The 26,659-nt window shown below is 40.5% G+C and overlaps 1 protein-coding gene across 2 annotated transcripts; it reads left to right on the top strand.

Annotated features, from left to right (window-relative positions):
- Positions 1-26,623, top strand: ALAS2 (5'-aminolevulinate synthase 2). Of its 2 annotated transcripts, XM_004000554.5 has the most exons (11): positions 1-148; positions 6,615-6,810; positions 7,468-7,590; positions 9,122-9,232; positions 12,116-12,338; positions 12,895-13,079; positions 17,546-17,725; positions 20,160-20,324; positions 20,901-21,169; positions 22,268-22,430; positions 26,334-26,623. In XM_004000554.5, the coding sequence occupies exons 2-11, from the start codon at positions 6,630-6,632 to the stop codon at positions 26,495-26,497; spliced, it is 1,764 nt and encodes a 587-aa protein (XP_004000603.1). In that variant the 5' UTR covers positions 1-148; positions 6,615-6,629; the 3' UTR covers positions 26,498-26,623. The 2 variants fall into 2 exon arrangements, with proteins under 2 accessions (XP_004000603.1, XP_019679425.1); XM_019823866.3 differs by lacking the exon at positions 9,122-9,232.
- The last annotated feature ends 36 nt before the right edge of the window (positions 26,624-26,659 follow it).

Genomic DNA, 26,659 nt, shown 5'->3' with positions numbered 1-26,659 from the left:
GCAAAAGCCTGAGATACCTTTGGGGCCAATGGATAGCCTGGCCAGCAGGAGAGAAGGGTGGAGCTGAGCCAAGGGGGGAGGGATAAATGCCAGGTCCTGACTCACAGCACCCACCCGTCGTTCGTTCGTCCTCAGTGCAGGGCAACAGGTAAGAGTTGCTTTCAGCCTGGGTGCACTCTTTCTGGTCTTCTGCCCACCTCAAGGCTGCATACGCTGACTCTCTGGCCTCACTAGATCTAACTATGTTCCTTAGAATCTGTCATTTTCTCTCTCACTTTTCTCTCTTTTTCTTTTTTTCTCTTTCTTTTCTTTATCCCCTTCTCTTCTTTCTCTTTTTTTCTCTTTATATATTTTTTGGCTTTCTTTGGTCTTTTCCTCCCTTGTTTCCCCTCCTTTGTTGGTATTTAAGATCATTCACTTCACTTCAATTCTGACACTCTAGCTTTCTCTTAATTTTCCTTTGTTTGATTTCTGTCTGTATATTCTTCTCCCAATCTTTTTTTTCTCTTTTTATACTCTGTATCTCTCAATCTCTGTCTGTATCTATATTCCTTTTCTTCTCTGTTTCCCAGAAAAAGTTCTTGATATTTATTCCAACAATTCTCCATTTCTCCTTCACTTTGACTCTTTCTCTCTGCTCAGATGATGGCAGAGCTCGACGGGTCAGTGCCTAGATGGCCAGAGGTAGGGAGAGAAAATTGAGGGAATGTGGGGATGATGGGAAGGATGAATTGGGTAGAGAGAGATTTGAAGGAACTGAGAATTGAATAATTAGCATAAAGGGGAGAAGGTGGAAGAGGAATGTTGTGTCACTATAAGGGCCCTATGCTGAAAGTCAATAGATTTGTATTCTCACCCCAATTCACTGTGAGACCCTAGACAAGTCATTCACTCTCTGAAAAGAGGGCTTGTCTTATGACTTCCACAACCTCTTCTGATTTTGATTTTGTGGTCTTCTAAATTTTTGTTTCTAAAAATTTCTGGTTCTATGATTCCAAGTATCTAAAATTCTCTATGATTCTTCCATGATGGTGGGAGGATACTAGGAGGGGAAGTAAGGCCTGATGCTTCCAATTCCTGAAGAAAAGTGATCACATCTCCTCCAAACTTAACTGATTCTTGCAAAACAGGCCACAAAGGGGAAATAGCAAGTAATGTGGCAATGAGTGGTTTCTGGCTCTCTTCTGGGATAGAGTTGTGCTTGGCCCTTCTGATCTCTGGGACTAAAGATTGGTTGCTGACATGAAAGGGGATTTTAAGGTGCAGAGAACACCTTCAAGTAATAATATGTCACGTGGCCTGAAGTTTTACCATTATACCTTTTGTTAAAAGCATTGTTTTAAGAAGATCCTTGGCAAGGATTATCACACAATGGGTGCATAGTTAAATGAAATGAATGAATGAATGCTCACTGGTGCCTGAAATTCCACTACAATTAGAAATCTGTTCCTTTCGTAAAGGCATTTGTCAAAGTCCAAAATCATATGTCCCAGAAAGGGGCCTGTTAGTGCAGCAGAGGGGATTGATGTCTAGAGTCAGTCTTTCAGTCAAGAAAATATGTAGTAATATTTGAATCATAGATCCATAATGGTTAAGGTATCAGTCTCTGGAGCCAGATGACCTAGGTTTGAATCGTGCCTCTCCTACTAACTAGCTTGGTCACCTGGACAGGTTACTTAATATTTGGGGGCTTCAGTTTCCTCAGGTTTGAAATAAAATTGATATTAGTGTCTACCTCACAGTGTTGTTGTTAGAATTAAATAAGTCAGTGCATGTGAAGCATTTACAACAGTGTTTCACTATTAGGACCAGATGAAATCTATGAAGTTATCTAGTCCAATGTCTATGGAGAAATTGAGGCCCAAAGAAGAAAAGTACAGAGCCCAAGTTCACACAGTATGTTGTAATAGGATAAGGACAAAAATCAGAATTGAGACAAGAATCAATTTTTGTGAATTAGTCTAGTGTATTCATGATGTGACTTTACTTGGATGTACCTTCACTTTCTCTACATAGAAAGTATAGAAAATAAAAATAATAGCTAACATATTTTTCAGTATTTAAAATAGGTACTGTTTTATATACTTTGTACAGATTATTTTGCCAAAACTTCACAACATCCCTGTGAAGTAAATTGTCTTTGTTATTATCTACATTTTACAGATATAAGATATAGAGAAGAGACATAACTTTTCTAAGGTCTCAGAGCTAGTGAGCGGTACAACCAGGATTCAAAAATGTCTGGCTCCCAAAGCTGTGCTCTTAATACCCTATATTGCCTAAAATACTTTCTTGATTTAATTTTACACACTACAGTCCCATGATAGATAGTGAAATGGAATGGAAACAGAGCTGAAGGTAACTAGACTATAAGATTATGGGTCATAAAGATGGGCAGGCAGAGTGAGGCTGGACAAACTTGAGGAAAGGAGTATCGGAACAAAGAAATTTGAATTGAAGCTTGAAAGAACTTGATAATTCAACAAATTCAAAGAAGTAGTCTGTATTTTCCCAGGTCACTCAGAATATCATTGTCAAAAGTCCCTTAGAGATGATGAGTGTATTGAATTTCTTTCATTTTTATTTTTACTTTTTTAATATGAAATTTATAGTCAAATTGGTTTCTATACAACACCCAGTGCTCATCCCAAGAGGTGCCCTCCTCAATGCCCATCACCCACTTTTCCCTCCCTTTCACCCCCCATCAACCCTCAGTTTATTCTGTTTTTAATAGTTTCTTATGGTTTGGCTCCCTCCCTCTCTAACTTTTTTTTCCTCCCCTCCCCCATGGTCCTCTGTTAAGTTTCTCAGGATACACATAAGAGTGAAAATATATGGTATCTGTCTTTCTCTGTATGACTTATTTCACTTAGCATAACACTCTCCAGTTCCATCCATGTTGCTACAAAAGGCCATATTTCATTCTTTCTCATTGCCAAGTAGTATTCCATTGTATATATAAACCACATCTTCTTTATCCATTCATCACTTCTCTAAAGAAGACATCCAGATGGCCAATAGGCACATGAAAAGATGCTCAACTTCACTCCTCATCAGGGAAATACAAATCAAAACCACACTGAGATACCACCTCATGCCAGTCAGAGTGGCTAAAATGAACAAATCAGGAGACTCTAGATGCTGGAGAGGATGTGGAGAAAGGGGAACCCTCTTGCACTGTTGGTGGGAATGTAAATGGTGCAGCCACTCTGGAAAACAGTGTGGAGGTTCCTCATAAAATTAATAATAGATCTACCACATGACCCAGCAATATCACTGCTAGGAATTTACCCAAGGGGTACAGGAGTGCTGATGCATAGGGGCACTTGTTTATACCCCAATGTTTATAGCAGCACTTTCAACAATGGCCAAAGTATGTAAAGACCCTGAATGTCCATCAACTGATGAATAGATAAAGAAATTGTGGTTTATATATACAATGGAATACTACTTGACAATGAAAAAGAATGAAATATGGCCTTTTGTAGCAATGTGGAAGGAACTGGAGAGTGTTATGCTAAGTGAAATAAGTCATACAGAGAAAGACAGATACAATATGTGTTCTTTCATTTTTATACACGGGGTGGGAGTAAACCATAATCCACCATTATTCCAAGGTAGGACAGGACCCTTCTTCCAATCTTGGGGGATTTTCTTCCCATTACATACCCCAATGTTGTTGTCATTATTGTTGTCAGTGTCGATGTTGGGAAAAGGAGTTTTCAAGAGCCTGGAACCTGGCCATTTTCTTTGCCTGCCTTTCCCTGGACCATCCACCCATCCTTACCAAATTTAGCCAGAGTTAGCCCCAGCCAGATGGTCAGAAATGATTCTAAAAAGGAGTTCCCCTCCTCTCCCACACCCTGGTCTCAACTTAGGGAGTGGTCAGACCCCAATGGTGATAAATACTGGGAGCTTTATCTGTGGTCTGCAGACTCAGCCCTAAGTGCTTTGGCCTTTGCAGGCAGGCAGGGGAAAGGGGGACTCATATCTCTACATATGAGGTAGGCATTAGATCCAATTCATTACCTACCCCATGAACTAGCCATAAATGCCTTACATTTGACAGCTGATGAAAGCTATGAACCAGAGAGGGGAAGTGGCTTTCCAAGAACATCCAACAGGGAGTTGGGAAGCTGAAATTGAAGTAGGGAAAGCTAACATTTATTGAAAACTTACTGTGTGCCAGGCATTGTTCTAAAGGCTTAACATGAGTTTCATTTAGTTTTTTCAATACCTTGGCCTTTCCCAATTTCAGGGCCCATAGTCCCTGCCCCACATACTGACCTATGTTCCCATGACAGCCTGTGAATATTGTAGAGAGAATATTCTTGGATAAACAAGGGGAAGAGATTGCTTTGTGAATTAGGGGGGGAAGGATGATACTCTGTAAGATATGAAGGAGGTTGCGGTATGAGGACAGGGCCATAAGTTCCTCCTGTTCATTTTTGCCTTCCAATATAAAGTTCTGTATACTGGAGGTCCTGCTACATTCTACTCAGTATCTCTTCTGGTGGTGCCAGGGCCTTAGTCTTTCCACATTCCCCCATATCTCTCCTATTGTCCTGTCCCATATTTTGTCTCACTGGATGACATTGGACCTCCAGTTTGCCCTTTTCCTTTTAATCTATTTCTCCTTTCATGTTCATTGTCTTTCTCTTTTGTATCTCTTACCCTTCCCTCATCTTAATCCTAAACCCACCTTAACCACCTCGCCATCTGTATTCTTTGATCTAGTCTCTACTCCTTTCTCTCTTGCTCAGCCTCTCTCTCATCTCCCTCAGTGGGGTTGATTTTGTCTTCCCGTAACTCTTCTGTGTTTCTCTCCCTCACCCCTACTCTCTCTGGAAGCATTTCTCCTTTATCTTTGAACCCTGCTGACTCTCTGCTCCTACTGTATTCTCTCCTCTCCTGCTCTCAGTTTTTTTAGTCTTTGTAGTTTCTGTAGTTACTTCCATCTCTCCTCATGTCCATTTTATATCCCTCTGTCTGTCTCTGCCTATACCTCTGCTCTGTCACTCAATCTCTCTCTCTCTCTCTCTCGTCTAAGTCTCTTTGCTTATCCTTTTGTATTTCCCATCATCCTTTTTTCTGTTTGTTTGTTTTTTTTTTTTTCTGGATAAGTCCTCCTCTCCCTGTTCATATAACTACCCTATCCCTTTTCCCTATGTTGTTGATCTCTTTCTTCCCCACAATTTCTGTCTTCTTTTTTTAAAATTTTTAAATGTTTATTTATTTTTGAGGGACAGAGAGAGACATGGAACGAGTTGGGGAGGGGCCGAGAGAGAGGGAGACACAGAATCCAAAGCAGGCTCCAGGTTCCAAGCCATCAGTGCAGAGCCCAATGTGGGGCTCGAACTCACAAGCTGTGAGATCATGACCTGAGCCGAAGTCAGACGCTCAACCCACTGAGCCACCCAGGTGCCCCACAATTTCTGTCTTCTAACTTCACCACTATCACTGTACCTTTGTTCTCTCTTACTTTCCTATTTTTATCTTTCCCAATTTCTCTTTTCTTCTGACTCTACTTTCACCTGCTCTTCTTTTCTTTATTCCTCTTGAGTCCCTGTTCATTCATTAACTTACTCTTAAATTCAGCAAATAGGGGCGCCTGGGTGGCGCAGTCGGTTAAGCGTCCGACTTCAGCCAGGTCACGATCTCGCGGTCCTGAGTTCGAGCCCCGCGTCAGGCTCTGGGCTGATGGCTCGGAGCCTGGAGCCTGTTTCCGATTCTGTGTCTCCCTCTCTCTCTGCCCCTCCCCCATTCATGCTCTGTCTCTCTCTGTCCCAAAAATAAATAAACGTTAAAAAAAAATTCAGCAAATAGTTATTGAATGCCTACTTTAAGTATTTGGTTTCTTTTTTCTGATCTTCATTCTGTCCCTTCTCTTCTCTGTCATAGACTCTGCCTCTTACATTATCCCATAGACTTGTTTCCCAGACCCTTTGGGTCTTGTTTTCATCTCCTTCTCTAACTGTCCTTTTCTAAAATCCAGTTGCAAGTTCAAAGAAAGCAAAATACCAGTCTAGTGGCACATGGCCTGTAGAGCCCAAAGCCCGCCTTTTGTCCTATTTCCCTGAATCTACTTAAGCTGGTACCTGTGGTCTCAAACTCCTTTTCCCTTGGTGGCTGGGCCTGCTCAGGAAACACTCTAAGCCAAGCCCCAGGAGCCCTGGCCAATGGCATCTGTCTGCATTAGCAGGCTGAATATTAACTTGGCTGAGGCTCATATTCTTAGAAAGATTTTTAGCCTTAAGTGTTATCAAAGAGTTGGTAAGTTGTCAGCTCTCATCCTGCCACACACAATCACACTTTAGTACTCCTCACCATCACAGAAGGGGTCAGTGGCAGTCTGAATCAGAATTCAGGCTTCCTGACCTTCAGCTGGAACTTTCCTTTATCACTTTGTCTAATGGTCATTGTCTTATTTATTCCTCCCTGATGCTCTATTGGTACATTTTTACATTGGGAAAAGTTCTTGCCATGGAAGGATGATAAGTACATCTCTTGGGAGGGCAGCATGCACTGGGTGGGAAGGATCAAACACAGGAATGACCCTTGGCTTTTGGCCAGGCCTTCATGGTGGACTCTCATCTCTTCCACATCTTCTGCAGGACTTCGGGCTCAGTATGGTAGCAGCAGTCATGTTGCTACAGTGCTGTCCGGTGTTTTCCCGGGGCCACATAGGCCTCCTGGGCAAGATGATAAAGACTCACCAGTTCCTGTTTGGTATTGGACGCTGTCCTATCCTGACCACCCAAGGACCAACTAGTTCTCAAATCCACCTTAAGGCAACCAAGGCTGGAGGAGGTAAGAAGTTTATGGCAAATTGGAGAGAATGTTTGAGTCCTGGAGACAAAGTGCCAAGTCATACTGGCCATCATTACCTAACAAATGGGAAAGTTCATGTGAAAAGTGTCGAGGCAAATAAGTTAATCCCAAAATTCACCTGGGGTCTGACTTCTTCCAATATTTCTTATGAGAGTCTCACTCCCATCCTCTCACACTCTATATAATCCAGTCTTGCTGAAACTACTTAAAATTACCTGGATCAATTCTATTGTCTCAAGCTTCTGAGTCTTTACTCCTGTCAAATGACCCTCACCCATGTATTACAGTATCTCATACTTCTCATGTGACACTTTACTTGAGCATCATCTATCTCCTCTGTGAGCCTTGTTTATACCTCCAGCCTGTCCAATTCCAATTCTGGGTCATGTCCACTCCCTCTTTTAGACTTTCATAACCCATGTCCTCCCTCTCATTCCAGCACTGTTCATAATGTGTCTTCAGTGTATGCCATTTATGCCAGCCTAGAAGCTCCTTTAGCACAGGGACCAAGACTTATCTATTTCTGTATCTCTATCATAGCCTGAGATAGAGCTTTGGGATATAGTAGGTTTCAGTAATCATTGTTAAACGTATGGTTGGAAATGCATTGCTACTTACTCTCTTGCCTTTGCATAGACTCTCCATCTTGGGCCAAGAGCCACTGTCCCTTTATGCTGTCAGAACTCCAGGATGGGAAGAGCAAGATTGTGCAGAAGGCAGCTCCAGAAGTCCAGGAGGATGTAAAGACTTTCAAGACAGGTTGGAGTCAAGTGCCACCTCATCCAGCTTCTACTCCTAATGCTTGAACTCACTTCATCACAGTCCTCAGCTAGGCTAATTCAAGGTCAGCTAGTACACATCCCATGATGGGAAGTCCAGTCTTTTCCAAAGGGACCCTGGTAGGCAATAGCTTAGACAGTGTACTGAAATGTACCCTCCCCAACACACATATGTGCATAGGCTCTTGTAACTTTTAGCTATTAGTCTAAAATGAGCCCTCTAGAGTTCTTCCTCCTCTATCCCAAGTGGCTAAATGGATCCCAACAGTTTGGGTTCCCACATTTAAGCAATACCACTCTATGACAATCTGGATTTGCATGAAAGAATAAGTGCTAGAAGCAGATACATCTTTCAGAAGGGCATGAAGCCCAGGTCAACTCAATTGGTGCAGACTTGTCGTATACTCTGGGTCTAAAGTTCTTTTTTGTCCAGCAAGAAAGTGAGATGCAGGATTAAAATGTGAGAGATGGCTAAGGTCCAGGAGGAGACAAGAGCCCCGATTAAGGGCCCTTGTTCCATTTTTATTAGGATCAGAAGGCTTACAAACATAGTGATGGACATGCACTAAGAGACAGTAAGTCTGTGAACATTAACTTATGGGCATGAGGGAAAGAGGGGTTTAAAGATAATACAGTGTTTGGGGTTTGGGTCAATATAAAACAAAATCCTGGTGCCAGGCAGATGGTTGTTAATGGCAGACTGTGTCTGTCTACCTTAGCTAGCCTAGGGGATAAGACAGATAAAGCATGCTACCTCAGGGTTAACAAGGCACCTTTCTTTTGCTAATTAGCTCTCCTCTGGGCAACTTCACCGAGTAGCGTTCTATAGCCCTATTTGCCTGTTTACCTAAATTGGTCCTTCCTTCCTGTGAAAGCAGCTTTTTTGGGGGGTGTATCCGCCCTGAATACCTAATCTTACTTACCTCACCTACCTTTGTATTGGGGCTTTTGCCCCGCCCTCTCTATACCTGTTTACCTAATCTTGTTTATCCAAACTTGAGTGTGAGCATCCTATGGCTTTATAACTCTTTATGCCTTGTTAACCCATCAGTGCAGGCTCAGGGAATTCCTAAGCTTATTCCCCACACAGACTATTCAAGATAATCACATTCGAAAGATGATCACAGTGTTGATATTTTTCATAGGCCCTTTTGGGATATTAAAGGTAAAACTTTCAAAATTGAATTTTAATGACATTCAGAAAAGAAGAGTATGGTACACTGTCCTGCATATACCTCCCAACTGCAAGATGCAGGGTGGCAGCCCCAGTTACTTAACCCAAGGGAAAATTCTAATGAGGAAAATATAACACCTTATAGAAGGTGTCCTGACACAGGTTTCCACTTAGGGAGATGAGTAGGGGCTCCCTTTACAGAATATTTCTTCTCTCTGCAGGCTTCTCTACTTCATAAACTTGAATTTTCATGTTGTATTGAGTTTTAAAAGGACAGCACATGCTTTCTTTTTTCTCCCCTCTCTTCATGGCCAATGAATCCCACACTCTCTGTCAGACCTGCACAGCTCCCTGGCCTCAACCAGCCTAAGAAATCCATTGTCCAGTCTTCCGGAGCCAGAGCTAATTTCAGAAAAGGTCACACACCTGGTTCAGAACAACATGGTTGGTGAGTTTGATGAGGTGGATATAGAGAGGTAGGAATGTGGAAGAAGTGCTGAAGAGGCCTCTGAAATGATAGAGGAAATGTCAGTAAGTGCTTTGGAACCAAAGGGAGTCTAGGTTTAAATTTTAATGCTGGCACTTGCTGGATATTTGTGGTTTGGCAAGTAAGTCACTTCCCTTTAGTGAGATTTTAATACCTGCCTCAACAGGTTATCATGAGGAAGAAATAAAATTAGGTTTATGGAAATGTTTCTAGCTGTTTTCAAGGCTCTTTAAATACTAGGTTTACTCCTATATTTCTTCTCTTTGCTTCCCTCAAAAACTTATCCTTTACTGAGAGCCTTTTCTTTTCCCTTTCTTGTATGTGTCTATAGTGTTTATATTAATTTTTCATAATGCAATTTGGCCTTTTTCTAATATAAAAGGAATATGAATCATTGTATTTTTCAACAGATACAGGAAAATATAAAGAGGGAAATTTAAATCACTCAGAGCTCCACCATTCACGATTACCTTTTTGTTATATTTTCTTCCAGATATCTTTCCATGACTGACCACACACACACACACACACACACACACACACCACACCTCCTATGCTTCCCTCCATATGCATGTTTTTTATTAGGAATGGGATTTTATTCTATCAGTTTTGTTATCTTGCTTTGTTTACCTAACAATATGTCATGGGCATCATTTCATGTCCCTAAGCATAGAGCTGCATAATAATTATTAATGGTTGAAATGTCTTCTGTAGCATGGATATACCATCAATTAAGTTAATCAAGCATTTATTATTCAGGTTATTATATTCAATTTTTCATTCAATTTTTCAAATTTTCTTCTGGTTTATATTGTATGTTGGTTTTATGTACATATAAATGTACTCAATGATAATATATAGTATTATCTTAGACCTAGTATGGATATACTAGAGGTTATTTAGCTATTCCCCTATTGAGTTGTTTTTAGTTTTTCCTATTACAAACAGTGATGTAACAAGCAACGTTGAATATACTCCTCATGCACATAGGTAAGATTTTTTCTCTAGGATAACATTAAGAGGTGAAAATTCTTAGGGTGTAAGGTTGTGTACAATTTCAGTATTAATAAATATTGTCAATTAGTGCTCCAAAGGGGTGTACCAGTTATCAAAGAGAGTATCCATATTCTCACACCCTCTCCAGCACTTGATATTATCAAACTTTTAAATCATTATCAACATGGGTAAAAATTTGATTTTGCAGTTTGATTTTCCTTGATTAAGCATCCTCTTCCACATTTACTGAATTTTCTATTTATATTCTTTGCCCATTTTTCTACTGGTGTGAAAAGTTTTCATAGTTATTTTTCAGAATTATTAAAAAATAAGTTCTGGGGACACCTGGGTTGCTCATTTTGTTAAATGTGGGATTCTTAATTTCAGCTCAGGTCATGATCCCCCAGTTTGTGGGACTGAGCCCCACATCAGGCTCTGCACTGACAGCTCAGAGTCTGCTTGGGATTCTCTCCCCCTCTCTCTCTCTGCCCCTCCCCCTCTCTCACAATAAATAAATAAATTTTAAAAAAATAATAATTAAAAAATAAGTTCTTGATGTCAATCATTTTTTTGTTAAAAATGCTGCAAATATTTCTCTAAGTATGTCAGCATTTGCATTTAAAAAACTCTTGATACATATTTCTAAACATCCCTACAGCAAAGATGTTACCAACTTACATCCCTGCCATGTAAGTTGTCATTTGCAACAATCATGATTTCTGTCTCATGTATAGAGTTCTAGAGTTTAACAAATCTTTTGGCATACATTATGTCAATTTATCCTGAAAATAGTATTGCTCCATTTTGTACTAGTAGCAGTTTAAAAAATAAACTCTAGGTCACTTACTTGTAGGTCACTTACTTGCTGCAAAATCTTGGTCAAGTTACCTAAACTGTCTATGTCTCCATTTTCTCATCTGTAAAATGAATATATTAATAAAACTCTCCAGGGGCACCTGGGTGGCTCAGTCAGTTAAGCATCTGACTGTGGCTCAGGTTAGGATCTCACAGTTCCTGAGTTTGAGTCTCACATTGGACTCTGCTGACAGCTCAGAGCCTGGATCATGCTCCAGATTCTGTGTCTCCCTCTCTCTCTGCTCCTCCCCCACTTGCACTCTCTCTCTCTCTCTCTCAAAAATAAACATTAAAAAATTTTTAAAAATAACCTGTTGTGAGGAATACATGAAATAATATTTATAACATCCCTAAGAGAAGGCATTACATGTAATAAGCACTTGTTAAATACTGGTTGTAATAATATAATTAAATATTGGCTATTACTATTACTATGACTACTACTACTACTATCATTGCAATAACATTACTATGTACCAGACATTAGTTTGGGTGTATTACATTCTGTTTGTCATCAAATGCTCACAATTCTGCAAGAAGATATTAGCCCCATTCTACAGATGACAATATTAAAACTAAGAGAGGATTTATGACTTGCCCAAGGTCACATAACTAGGAAGTGGCAGAGAAATGACTAGAGACCAGATCTGTTGAAACTCTTTTTACTGAAGCTAGAAGTAGTGATTTCAGTAAGAAGGCTAACCTTAGAAAAAGAGAGGAGGCCATGCCAGGGGTAGGCAGCCCAAGTGATGTATGAATAAATTACTTGAGTGAATAAGCAAGTGATAGTTGAATGAGTGAATGAGTGAATAAGCAAAGGGATAGTTGAATGAAATAGTGGAAAGTTACTGTGGTTCAGTAAGTTCATGACTTATCAAATAAATGAATAAATAGAGAACTGGAGAACTCAAAATCAACAGTGCCAATGAAATATGGACTAATCAGGAAGTAATTTAAAATGAATTATTTTCATCTCCATCTCTACTTCTGCAGGGAACGATGTTTTTGATTATGACCAGTTTTTCAGGCACAAGATCATGGAGAAGAAACAGGACCACACCTACCGTGTGTTCAAGACTGTAAACCGCTGGGCTGATGCATACCCCTTTGCCCAACACTTTTCTGAGGCCTCTGTGGCCTCAAAGGATGTGTCTGTCTGGTGCAGTAATGATTATCTAGGCATGAGCCGACACCCTCGGGTTTTGCAAGCTACACAGTGAGTAGTAAGATCTGGGCCATGAGCTGTGGGAACACAGGGAATACAGAGAAGAATCAAAGCCACACATGGGAAAGGCAGAGCTAGCAGTGGAAACCTGGGTTCTACCTACCAACCCTTTTGTTCATGGTCTTCCAGCATATCTAATCCTCAGATATGAACAATGTCAATCAACAAACCATGATTTCCAAAGTCCTAATTGTCCAGTTCTATGAGAAGATGAAAGGCCAAGCAAGTCCCACTTTCCATGAGCTCTTACTTTGGTTACAGAATGAGTATTGCCAGAGATAGTATGTGACCTCCTCTAGAAGGTCTTCCAAGCTGTTTACATTCAACCTAGCTTCTCCCTCCATCCCTGAATGCCATCAGCCTGAGAAGGAGGACCCAGGTGTCATCATTTTCTCCATCTTGCCCTCAACTTGATTACATAGGACATAGCTCATAAGGATCACTAATTCAACACTGTCCTCAATGAAGAGAAACCTGCTCAGTTCCTCAGTGCCTGACAAGGGTTTCTTTCCCCCTCTCCTTGTCTACCCTGTTTTCTCCTCGCCAGGGAGACCCTGCAGCGTCATGGAGCTGGAGCTGGTGGTACTCGCAATATCTCAGGTACCAGTAAGTTTCATGTGGAGCTGGAGCAGGAGCTGGCTGAGCTGCACCAAAAAGACGCAGCCCTACTCTTCTCTTCCTGCTTTGTGGCCAATGACTCTACTCTATTCACCCTGGCAAAGATCCTGCCAGGTAAGCCTAGGGCCTGAGTTCTGCTTATTGTTGGTATCCTGCAGTACAGCATGCAGCCTCACTGCCTTCATCACTTTTTCCGTCTATTATGAGTTCATTTCCTCCCATTGCCCTTTCTTCTTACCCACTTTGTGTATCCTCAGAGCTGGATGACTATATCCTTCTCATTTCTCCCCTTCTGCACTTAAGCTGAAGACTACTACAGAGTAGTAGTGATAGTAGTGTCCAAACTAACAGATGGTCAACACCATAAATTTATCACCTCACAACTCAACTGGGCTCTTAACACTCATAAACAGTCCTATTATGTCTCCATACTAGCTTTTTCCAAACTTTCTTCTCTTTTAAAACCTGTGACTATCTTTTCTTTCACTCTTAGCAAATAGCCTCACATCTCACATCACAAAAAAAAGAAGCCACCAGACAGAAATTCTTTTAACTTACAGCCACCAAACCTACAAACATCTAATTTTTCATCTGCCCTTCTTTCATTCTTTTCTTTTACAATTTGAAGGCACATCTCTTCTGCCTAAAGCCAATCCCAGTGGATCCCATCTGGACCTAATCTTCCCAATCTCCCACTCTCTAGTTAATAATGTCCTCAACTTGGGGCGCCTGGGTGGCGCAGTCAGTTGAGTGTCCGACTTCAGCCAGGTCACGATCTCGCGGTCCGTGAGTTCGAGCCCCGCGTCAGGCTCTGGGCTGATGGCTCAGAGCCTGGAGCCTGTTTCTGATTCTGTGTCTCCCTCTCTCTCTGCCCCTCCGCCGTTCATGCTCTGTCTCTCTCTGTCCCAAAAATAAATAAACGTTGAAAAAAAAATTTTTTTTAAATAATGTCCTCAACTCATATGCCTGTCATTCTATTACAGCTCCAATCACAGATGACTATAACTCTCTACCTTTTCCATGTCAATCCTAGGTGTATATAATTTCTCATATGGGAGCCACTAAAAATTCATGGTACCCAACCTTTACCAGGACCTGTATGGTGTCTGGCAATTCTGTTTCTATGGTCAGCCCTCCAAGTCTCCAAAGCAGTTTTGCAAATCCCCCATTCTTCTCAGCCTTCCCACACTTCCACCTCACCTTCACCCATAGCAAGTGACTTCACCTCCTTCCTCCCTGAAAATAGAAGACCCTAGGTAGCAATGTCCTCAACTCCTTGACAAAAACTACCTACAAACTCAAACATCCCCACATGTCCTCTCACTTTTTCTCTCCTGTCACAATGAAAGAGGTGCCTTTTTTCTTGTTGACTAATCCTTTTTGCTGGTGCTCTGTCTCTTTCTCCTCTGCCTCCTTAGGAACCTTGATCTATCACTTCCCTCTCTCCTTGTGTCTTCAGCCTCTCCTCTTTAAACACGCTAATGTCTCTTTCATCTAAAAAAATGTCCTCTCATCAGTCTCTAGCTACTGCCCTATCTCTATCCTCCCTATAACAAACTGCTTGAGAGAAGTCTCCACACTTGCTATCTACTACCTTACTTCTGTTGATTCTTCAGCACACTGTAAACATCCCCACTACTTCTCAGAAACTTTTGTGAGATCACACATAACCCCAACCAAATCCAACCTCTTTGGGTTTTTTTTCAGTGAACCTCCTCTTCAATCATTAGAATTAAACGTCTTTCCATTTCTACTGCCACCATCCTAGCCTAAACCAAAATCATTTTCTTAATTCACTTTTGCCCTCCTGTATTCTTTTCTTCATGGTAGTCAGAATAATATTTTTTTTATGCAAACCTATCTTCATTACCCTTCTGCCAAAAACCCTGTAGTATATCCTTATTGTACTTAGGACCAAACCCAAACTTTTTATCATGGCTTCTAAAGTCCTCAATAATCTAGCTTCATTCTACCTCTTCAGCCTCATCTTTTGATACCGCTCCTCTCACTCTTTCATTCAGTAACATATTTATTTACTCATTTATAATTAAGTAATGTGTCCATCTGTTCATTCAAGAAATGTTTACTCAGCATCTACTGTGTACTTAGCCTTATACTAAGTACCAGAGACAGAAAGATACAAAAATATCTGATATCTTTTAGTTTTGTTGATTGTTTCCTTCCCTGTGCATAAACTTTTTATTCTGATGAAGTCTCAATAGTTTATTTTTGCTTTTGTTTCCATTGCCTCAGGAAACATATCTAGTAAGAATCTACACCCAAGGTCAAAGACGTTACTGCCTGTGTTTTCCTCTGGGATTTTTCCTCTCACATTTACGTCTTTAATCCATTTTAAATTTATTTTTGGGTATGGTGTAAGAAAGTGGTCTACTTTCATTATTTTGCATGTTGCTTTCCAGTTTTCTCAACACCATTTCTTGAAGAGACTGTCTTTTTCCCATTGGATATTCTATCATGTTTTGTTGAAAATTAATTGACAAACAATTGCAGAATCATATCTGGGTTTTCTATTTTGTTCCATTGATGTATGTGTCTGTTTTTGTGCCAGTACCATACTGTTTTGATCACTATAGCTTTGCAATATAACTTAAAGTCCAGAATTGTGATACCTTCACCTTTTCTTTTCTTAAAATGTGTTTATTCATTTTTGAGAGAGAGAGAGCATGAGCAAGGGAGGGACAGAGAAGGGGGGACAGAGGATCTGGAATGGGCTCTGTGCTGACAGCAGTGAGCCTGATGTGGGGCTCAAACTCACAGACCATGAGATCATGACCTGAGCTGAAGTTGGACACTCAACCGACTGAGCCACCCAGGTGCCCCTGCTTTTCATGTTCAAGGTTGCTTTAGCTATTTGTGGTCTTTTGTGGTTCCATACAAATTTTAGAATTGTTTGTTCTGGCTCTGTGAAAAATGCTGGTGGTATTTTGATAAGGATTGCATTAAATGTGTAGATTGTTTTGAGTAGTATAGACATTTTAACAATATTTGGTTTTCCCATCCATGAGCATGGAATGTCTTTCCATTTCTTTGTGTCCTCTTCAATTTCTTTCATCAGTTTTCTAAACTTTTCAGAGTACAGGTCTTTAACCTCTTTGGTTAGGTTTATTCCTAGGTGTCTTATTGTTTCTGGTGCAATTATAAATAGGATTGATTCCTTAATTTCTCTTTCTGCTGCTTCATTATTGGTGTATAGAAATGCAACAGATTTCTGTATGTTGATTTTGTATCCTGCAACTTTACTGAATTCATTTATCAGTTCTTTCCAGTTTCCTATATAGAGTACTATGTCATCTGCAAATAGTGAAAGTTTTACTTTCACTATTTTTACTTTCACTATTTTTAGCCATTAGTTTTATTACTGGCAGAGTCTTTCCAGTTTTCTATATAGAGTACTATGTCATCTGCAAATAGTGAAAGTTTTACTTCTTCCTTACTCATTTGGATTCCTTTAATTTCTCTTTGTTGTCTGGTTGTTGTGACCTGGACTTCTAGTACTATATTGAATAAGAGTGGTAAGAGTGTACATCCCTGTCTTGTTCCTAACCATACAGGAAAAGCTCTCAGTTTTTCCTCACTGAGGATGATATTGGCTGTGGTTTATTCATATGTGGCTTTTATTATGTTGAGATATGTTCCCTATAAACCTACTTTGTTCAGGGTTTCTATCATCAGTGGATGTTGTACTTTGTCAAATGCTTTTTCTGCATTTATTGAAATGATCATATGATCCTTATTTTTTCTTTTATTGATGTGGTGTATCACATTGATTGATTTGCAAATATCAAACCACCCTTGCAAACCAGAATAAATCCCACTTGATCATAGCGAATTACTTTTTAAAAATATATTATTGGATTCAGTTTGCTGGTATTTTATTGAGAATCTTTGCATATATATTCATTGGGGATACTGGCCTGTATTTCTCTGTTTTAGTGGAGTCTTTATCTGGTTTTAGTATCATGGTAATGCTGGATGCATAGAATGAATTTGGAAGTTTTGCTTCCTTTTCTAGTTTTTGAAATAGTTTGAGAAGAATAAGTATTAGCTCTTCTGCTCTGCTCTGACATGCCATGAGCTTATGATTCAAACTGAAAATCTGCTAAGTATCTACCCTGTAACTATAAGCAGAGAGATGCTACCTGAAAGAGGTGGGATTTTATTTAGACCAGGGAGAATCTAGTATCAGTCCAAGTCGACAAGCATTCCCTGGGATAAACTCCTTTCCACAGCTTGATCTTATATATTTTGATTTTATATATTTAGACCCTGCCCTCAAGAAATTCTAGGGCTTCTTGGGAAATTAAAATTTTGTCCACCCCAAGATAGTGCCAAATCAGGGTTAGAATTGACTGAAGGGAAGGGCATAGGGGTCAAAATTTCAGGCAGGGTAGTCCTTTCAAGGGAGGAAGAGGTGTCAAAAAGACTTCCAGAGGAGAAGGAAGCAGAGCAGGATCTTCAAAGGGATGGAGGGTTGGCTCTCTGCCCCTGTCAGGTCAGTCCTGAGGTTGAAGTAGAAATACCGGAACAGAAGCTTAAGAAATATGCCTCTGGTTCTTCAGGGTGCACGATTTACTCAGATGCAGGCAATCATGCTTCAATGATCCAAGGTATCCGCAACAGTGGAGCAGCCAAGTTTGTCTTCAGGCACAATGACCCTGACCACCTGAAGAAACTTCTAAAAGAGTCCAACCCTAAGATACCTAAAATTGTGGCCTTTGAGACCGTTCACTCCATGGATGGTATGTACATCATAAAAAACATGATGACAATAATAGCTGACACATATAGAATTTTTTATATGTCAAGAAAAATTATAGTATTTTACATGTATTAATTCACTTAATCTTCACAACAATTCTATGAGGTAGGTACTATTATTATTTCTATTTATTTATATGAGGAATCTGAGACACAAACAAGTAACTTGCCCAAGGTCATATAGCCAGTATAAGCTGAAGGATGGAGGCAGCTATTATACTGATCTTACAGGTTAAAAAACTGAAGTTCAGAGACAGCACTCAACTTGTCTTGGTTGGATCAGTAAATTGGTGCCAAAGTATTTGCACCTAGTACATATGATTCCAATTCCTTCACACAATACTCCATTAGAAATGATGTGCATATCAATCACCCAAGTGTCTGGTTTCTGCAATGAAAAATTTTACAAACCATTGGCTGAGAGTTTTTGCAAGGTCTAGTATGAAGCATTGGAATCAAAATTTGTTTGCAAGTGAGACAGACCTGGGCTCAAGCCTCACCTCTGGCACTTACTGGTTCTATGGTCTTGGGTAACTCTTAAACTCCCTGAGTCTCAGTTTTCCCCAACATAAAATATTTGGTTGCAAGAATTAGAGACAATGGAAGTCATCCCATTTATTATGATCTAAGTAGAAATAAATGATCTTTACCCTTCTTCCTCTGATCTTCCCCTAACTAAAACAATGCTCAAATTGCTACCTATTGCTACCTTTTTGAGCAGAATTCATGTGTTTTAGGCATCACCTTCTTGATTTATTAAAGAGAGATGCCCTCACTTCATTTCAATTTGTTGTTTTTCCAACTTAAACAAAGGAGAGTCCATAGTATTACCTGATTTAGCTTATATAAGTGCCATCAGCATAACGTAACTGTGATGCTGAAACAGCGGAACCAGACTATTCATGTTCAAATCCCAATATGACAACTTAATAGCTTGGGCAAATTTCTTATTGCTCTGTGTCTGTTGCTTTATTTGTAAAATGGAGGTTATAATAGAGTAGCTGTGAGAATTTAGTTGATATATGTGAAGAACTTACTGTTGTGCCCACTGCAGTTCTACAACTAGCTGAAACTAGTCTAATTCATTGTCTTTAGTGGAAACCATCTTGGGATCATTTAACTTCCTTACGTTTGCAAGTGAATGGCTCCTTATTTTGTTGGCAGAAACTGCTTAAACTATCAATTCTAGGGCTAAATTTCTCCCATTGAAATGATGCTTGAGTCATCTTACTCTTTATCTCAAGTTCCACTTCCTGTGATTTTCTTCCCTCATATTGTCCCAAGAGTTGCTCACATTCTTTAATCCTGGTTTGGAGCCCCTGTTTTCACCTGAAGAACGTTCTTCTGTATTCCAACTGCCTGCACCTCAGCATTTTGCAGATGGGGAAAGACAGAATGTATGAGTTCTTATATATGCAGAGTGGCCACAAAGTCTGTATATGAGATTCATAGCCATTTGAAGACCTTATAAACAATTATAAGCATAGAAGATGTCTAGAATAACGTGGGAAAATGGTAAATCTGTATGAATAGTGAGAAACATACAGATTACTTCTAATTCTCTTTCATTCAATAAACTGAGACTGTGCCTGTGGGAGGGTGCCCTCAGGTAACAGTATTGACATAGATGAGAGAAACGCAATCCCACAGAGGCACAGAAAAGACAAAATGATAGAGGCACAAGGAAACTCAGAAAGAGACACAAACTTACAGAGAAAGTCTGAAGCAGAAAGAGGTAGACAGAAAGGGACACAAACAGCGAGATGGTTAAATTAGGGAGGAAGGGGAGGGTGGGAAGGAGAGAAAAAAAAGAGAAAGAGAAAAACAAAAGCAGAGACAGAAAAATGGAGACATAGAAATAACAATGGAAATGGTTATGGAAAAAAGATAATGACAGAAATCCAGAAAGATATAAACAAGGAGGACCAGTGAAGTATAAAGATATTGACAGGGATTCCAAAAGCACCTGCCTGAGTGAATGAATTGGACCTGAAATCAGGACGGCATTAACCTAGATCAAAAAGTTGCTTTTTTTTTAATTTATTAAAACAAAGGCATCATATGGGCCAGTGCAACCCTAAGTGAAAATACACAGACTTGTAGGAGGGAAAAAAAAATTGAATGAGGCTGGGAAATGCCTTAAACAAGAGGACAGATACTGTCAGAAGTAAAAAAGTAGAGAGGTAAGCTTTGATTGCAAACTAGGGATAATACACGCACGCAAACACACACACACACACACACACACACACACATACACACCCTTTGAGTGGGAATGAGGTGGAAGCATTCAACACATTTAAAGAGGTTTGAAATAGTCCCGAGTATACACACCCTCATCCTTCTCCAACCCAAAGTAGTTATGGGTCACAAACCCTGGGGAAGGGTTGTAATCTCCTACCTCTATTTTCTCAGGTGCCATCTGTCCCCTTGAGGAGTTGTGTGATGTGGCTCACCAGTACGGAGCTCTGACCTTCGTGGATGAGGTTCACGCTGTAGGACTATATGGGTCCCGGGGTGCTGGGATTGGGGAGCGTGATGGAGTTATGCACAAGATTGACATTGTCTCTGGAACTCTTGGTGAGTGAGTACCTTGGGCTGCCTTTATATATAATCCAGAAACAAGGCCCCTGTAAGGCCCTTTCCTTCCTCCTCCCCAAAGCTATAAAAGATATTTGGGTAGAATTCACAGCTTCAGGCTATGGAACTCCTGGATTCCCTCCTTCCACTTCCACCCTACTGCAGAGATGCTGAGAAAGTCTGGGAGGGTTTTTCTAAAAAAAAAGAAAAAAAAGCTAAGCTGGGCCAAATAGCCAGGTTCAAGTCAGTACATGAAGAGTTGTGGTTCTAAATTCCTTCCCTACTCCAGCTCCAAATTTCATTTTAGTTCCACTTTTGGGCCTAACCAGCTAAAGGTCCCCACCCAGCTCCTGCCTATCTAGTCACTGCATATGGCAGACCTTGAAAGTCCTATCTCAAAGCAGCAGAATTATCAGTTATCTGTCTTGTCATGGAAAAGAGAGATAAGCAGAGGCCTGAGAAAGGAGTCTGGAGCTCCAGCTTCTGGTGCACATCCTTGTGTTACCTGGATATGATCCTATTCCTCTAGAGACTAATGATAGTCTCTGTGCATATCCTTCTTCTCCTTGTCTCCAGGCAAGGCCTTTGGCTGTGTGGGGGGCTACATCGCCAGCACCAGTGACTTGGTGGACATGATACGCTCCTATGCTGCTGGCTTCATCTTCACCACCTCACTCCCTCCCATGGTGCTCTCTGGAGCTCTGGAATCTGTGCAGCTTCTCAAGGGAGAGGAGGGCCAAGCCCTGAGGCGAGCCCACCAGCGAAATGTCAAGCACATGCGCCAGCTACTAATGGACAGGGGACTTCCTGTCATCCCCTGCCCCAGCCACATCATCCCTATCCGGGTGAGAGCCCAACCCTGACCATTGCCCTACTTACTTATCTCTTCTGGGACCTTCCCACACCCAGCAAATCAACATCCGCTCTTCTCATCAACTCTTTGCTTTCCTACTCTCCTTATCTGGAGCTTTGTTACCTTTTTGAAAAATTATCAGCCATTCTGGATTAACCACCTCTTTTTGCATTAGCTATAATCTCATGATTATTAGACTGTCCTGACCCTCACAATATTAGGTACCCATGACCTATAATTCAGTGTTTTTGAAATTATGGATCAAGACCATTAGTGGGTCACAAAATCAGTTTAGTAGGTTATGACTAGCATTGAAAATTTTTAAAGAACAGAATAGAAAATGTTGGAATACATCAAACATAGAGAAGGTATCATTTTGTGAGACATTTGTTTCAGGTTTGTATATGTGTATATGTGTATGTATAATACAGTCATGATGTGAAACATTTCTTAATAAGAATTGAAGTAAAAAAAAAAGAAAATAAAAAATCATGGGACAAGAAGCTGTTTTGGATTCCCAACTATGTTTAAGAATTTACTGCCTTTAGAAATGAATTGCTACTTTTTAAATAACATCTATTTGTATATGTCAGTATGTCAGGGTGTGGTAAGGACACTTTTTATGTGACTGTTTTATGGATGAAAAAGAAATAGTCACTGCTCCTTGGACTAACCCAGTATTCCTTTTTGGGGATATTGGGAAATATTGGGGATACTGAGAAAGACTATTTTGATATGTTTTTTTTTAATTAACCCAATGAAAGCACCACAGAGATAGTTTAGGGAGGGGGTATCTTCTTACCCAGAACCACCACAAATTAACATGCCATCTAGGTAAAACCAGTGTGCTTGCTCTGCAAACAGAATCAAGACAAGGTACCTAGCACCACCTCCATCCAAACCCCTTCAAATTTAATTGCTGCCTCTGAGAAACTCCTTAATAGAAATTCTGGAGCTGCCACTATAAGCCCCTTATGGAAAAAAACTGTCCAAAAATTCAGTGATGTTCATTGATATGGCTCCCTCCACCTGCTTAATGGAACTAGTTATTAGGTTAGCAGATACTGACAGGCTTTTCTCCTGACCCCAGGTGGGTGATGCAGCATTGAACAGCAAGATCTGTGATCTCCTGCTCTCCAAGCATGGTATCTATGTGCAGGCCATCAACTACCCAACTGTCCCCCGAGGTGAAGAGCTGCTGCGCCTGGCACCCTCCCCCCACCACAGCCCTCAGATGATGGATGACTTTGTGGGTAAGTTCTCAATATGGGTGTCTATAGCAGTCTCTTTGCCTTCAGCCCCAAGATCTGAAGAAGTTGAGAGAATGAATGCCATTCAGTTTAAAAGTTTATTTCTAGAATATCTATTGTGTGCCAGACCCTCTACTATGGTAATAAATTGATGAGAAATAGACCCATAGGGCTCTAGTTCAGTTGAGCCATAGTGGACACAAACAATGACTTTAAGGGGTGATCAAATTTCAGCAAAGAGTGCATCAGGGAGTTGTGGGAGCAGAAAGGAGGGGCCTGACCCAACATGTGAGATTCAATACAGGCTTCCTACTGAGGTAACACCTGAGCTGAGTCTTACAAGGTGAGTTGTATTGGACCAAGAAAAGAAAGAGAGTGTGGAAGTGGTATTCCTAGCAAAGGGAAGAGCATGAAGAAAGGCAAGGTGAATAGTGGGAAGCAGCCTGAGATATATCAAGAACAATAAGCAGGTGTTACTGGAAAGTAGGGTAGTAGGAATGAAGTGGAAGAGTGTCAATCTATGAGGCTACAAAGACAACATAAGACAGAGAATGAGTTGAAAGACTTGTAGAACTACCGAGTAGGTTGAGTTGTGTCCTGAATGATGCCAGTTTAGTCAATTCACCTAAAGTTTACTGAATTCTCATTGGATGCAGTTTTTAGCGTGGGGCCTGGCATAGAGCAGATGTGTATTCCAACTCTGTTGGGCAAAAGACATGTAGACAGGTGATGGTCTAGCAAAGGAGACAGACATAGACAGTACTGCTCCAGTATGATGAGCTCTAGCACTCCAGGAGCTGGAGGGAGAGTGATCACGTAGGGCTAGGTAAAGTAGGAAGTATGAAGTTAGGAAGGCTTTGTGGGTGAGGAAGTCCTTGTGCTGCACCTTGAAGTACACGTGGTATAGTGTAAGGACATTCCAGAATAAGGCAATCCCATGATCAAGGACCTAGAGATAGGAAAACAGAGGACATACATTGGCAACAGTCATTCTGTATGTCTGGAGCATAGGCAGTATTAGAGTTCAAGGAAGACAAGATAGTTAGGTGCCATTCATTCATTTAAAAACACCAAATATGCTAGCCAACATCTATTAAGTACTTACATGTCCCAAGCACTGTTCCAAACACTGCATGTATTAACTTACCTAATACTCATGGGATAGAGATGCTATTAGCATTTCCATTATATATATATATATAATACATATATATATATATATATATATATATATGGAAATCAAAGCATATATATATGTTTCCATTTCCATTATATTTCCATTCCATTTCATATATATATATATATATATATATATATATATATATATGGAAATCAAAGCATAAAAATATATAGTAATGGGTCTAAGATCACACAGCTACTAGATTTGAACTGGGGAGTCTGTCTCTACTTCCATTGCTATAACCACTAAGTCTACTACCTCAGCTGATGATCCAGACTCCTGGATCTTTTGCTCAGTCCTCTAAATTGTTCTGGGCTTCAATTATAGAGTCCTCAGTACTCTTGGTTCTCTGAGTGTCCATTTACGCTGAGCTTTTGCAGGAAAGATATATGAGAAGCATCTACGATGACTCCACCAATCTTTCAATCCCACAGCCGACCCTTCCTGAAATCCTGCAACTGGTCTCTATAGCCTAATCTGTTTTTTCTATTGCCAGTTTTTGAGTATGTCAATGTGATTTCTTCCTAATTATTCTGCTTCTCTCTTGATCCCTAATTTCTTCCCTATAATGACCATCAGAGGGGTTTTTGTAAACATTTGACTACCTCTCTTGCTTAAACCTCTTCATGTTTCCTATTTGCCTAGACTAGAGCAGTGGTCTCCAATGTGAGGTATACAAGATGATCCATAGGATGAGAAGGGCTATTAGAATCTTGTGTTTACCTTTTATATCTTAAAAATAGGAAATTAGGCATTACTGATATGGATCTTTAACATATAGACTGACGATACAAGTTTCAGTATATAAAAATATACATAGATTGAAGGTATGTGCTAAAATGTTTGTATTGATAGAATGTACACTCCAAAATTTGGAGACCACTGGCATATAGAACAGTTGAAGCTCCTTGGCATGACCTTCAATGCCTTCAACCTGGTCCTCACTTTTTTTCCACGTGTCTTTTATTTCTCTAGTTACACTGAGTGACTTATAGTTCCCTCAGTTTGCTCTCTTACCTCTGGTGCTTTCCAATTATGCTCCCTTTTAATAGGAACGTTCTCCTTCACTCTTCCCTCCAGCTTACATCCTTTTACCTTCTACTTAAATCAGCCATCCTTTCATTCATTCTTTCGACAAATATTTATTGAGTATGGGAGTATGTACTGTTGTTAGACACTGTTCTAGGTGCTGGGGATATAGCAGTAAACAAAAGGTATACAATAACTATCCTTCTGGAGACTATATTCTAGTGGAAGGAGATAGTCAAAAAACTTTAAAAAATAAGTAATGCATTATAGCATGGTACTTTTAAGTGTTATGGGAAAAAAAAGCAGGATAAGGGGATAAGAAGTGCTTTTGGGGAGGAGTTAGTTTGGAGGGTTGTAGCATTAAAGTGTTAAGGGTAGAGATCATTGAGGTGACACTTGAACAAAGCTATGAAGGAAGTGAAGGAATTAGCTGGGTAGATATCAAAAGAAAGGTCATCCAGGCAGATGGAACAACATAAGGCAGGGAAGACCCAATCACAGGAGTATTTCCTCTGTACTTGAGGAACAATAAAGAGATGAGTGTAGATGAAGTGGTATAAGCAAGAGGCAGACAGAAAAGTGGGTGAGGGGAAATGTGAGGCCAGACTGTGTAGGGTATTGTAGTCCAGTGGAAGGATTTTGGCTTTAACTCTGAAATAGACAGTCCTTTGAAGGATTTGAGCAGAGTGACATAGTTGACTCACATTTTAATAGAACTGGTCCAACTTCTATGTTGAGAATAGACTGAAAGGGAGACTGAGTAGAAGCAAAGAGATCCATTTGGGGGCTACTGTAATAATCCAGGTAAGAGAGGATAGTGACTAGGACCTGATGATGGCATTAAAGGTGATGAGAAGTGTTTTAATTATTGAAGGTGAAGCCAGTGGTTACTTGCTAATAAATTGGATGTGTGGTAGGAGAAAAAGAGAAAAATAAAGGATGGCTCTAAAATTTTTAAAATGAGCAACTGGAATTGCCATCAACTGCGAGATGGGTAAGGTTGAAATTAGACTTGATGGAAGGTAGGGAGATAATTAGCTCAGTTGTGTTCATGTGAAGTGAAAAATGCTTATCAGACACCCAGGTGGAAATACAGAAAGAAAATTGGATATACAAATCTAGAATTCAAAAGGGTCTGGGCTGAGTTGAAATGTTCAGAATTAGCATATAAATGGTATTTAAAAGCCATGAGACTAGACAAGATCTCCCAGGGAGTAAGCATAAAAACAAAGCCAAGGATAGAGCCCTGGCACACACTTGAGGCACTTCCAACAACAGGGTCAGGTTTTCTCCTCTGGGTTCCCACCCACTCCAGGAACTCCCTCTGCCCCAGGCTCCCAGGTCACAATGATGACACTGCATCATTACTGTCAGTGTTAACTTATCAGGCTGAGTTTCCAAGCAGATGGATTCACTTCTTAGGCCACAGCATGTCCTGTACTTACAGAGTGGTCCAGACCAGGCCAGCACAGCTTTAAATTGTGTCAAATGCTTCCCAATCTTTTGTATATAACAGCACCCACACACAAATGGTAACATTCATAGCACACAATGGAGCAAACAGAAGAGGTTACTTCTGGCTCCAAGATATCTGAGAGGTTTGAGGGGATCATTATCTTGGCACATCTGTATTGTGACACAGGGATTAAGACCTAGTCTAACCAATTCTTTCCTTCCCCACCTCCTACCACCTTTAGAGAAGCTGCTGGTAGCCTGGACTGAGGTGGGGCTGCCTCTCCAGGATGTGTCTATGGCTGCCTGCAATTTCTGTCACCGGCCTGTGCACTTTGAGCTTATGAGTGAGTGGGAACGCTCCTACTTTGGAAACATGGGGCCCCAGTATGTCACCACCTATGCCTGAGAAGCCAGCTGCCTGAAAGCTCCACCCCATCTGCACTTCACTTCGGACTGAGCCTCCTCCTATCCTCTGCTTTATTGTGTGCCTCTAGCTGACTTCAGTCTAAAAATAAACAAATAACAAACGGCAGCATTTGTAGCCCTTTATTAGACAGAAAACTGCATA

The sequence above is a fragment of the Felis catus genome, chromosome X (assembly GCF_018350175.1).
Source record: "Felis catus isolate Fca126 chromosome X, F.catus_Fca126_mat1.0, whole genome shotgun sequence".
Taxonomy (NCBI): Eukaryota; Metazoa; Chordata; class Mammalia; order Carnivora; family Felidae; genus Felis; species Felis catus.
The sequence above is the reverse complement of the archived record's forward strand: the minus strand, read 5'-3'. Positions and strand labels throughout refer to the sequence as shown.

What these genes read in the sequence shown, in the direction of transcription:
- ALAS2 (XM_004000554.5), top strand. Translation starts at nt 6,630, where the DNA reads ATGGTAGCAGCAGTCATGTTGCTACAGTGCTGTCCGGTGTTTTCCCGG. An exon ending in CGGGTTTTGCAAGCTACACA is followed by an intron (nt 12,339 to 12,894) that starts GTGAGTAGTAAG and finishes TCTCCTCGCCAG; the next exon opens with GGAGACCCTGCAGCGTCATG. An exon ending in GACCGTTCACTCCATGGATG is followed by an intron (nt 17,726 to 20,159) that starts GTATGTACATCA and finishes CTATTTTCTCAG; the next exon opens with GTGCCATCTGTCCCCTTGAG.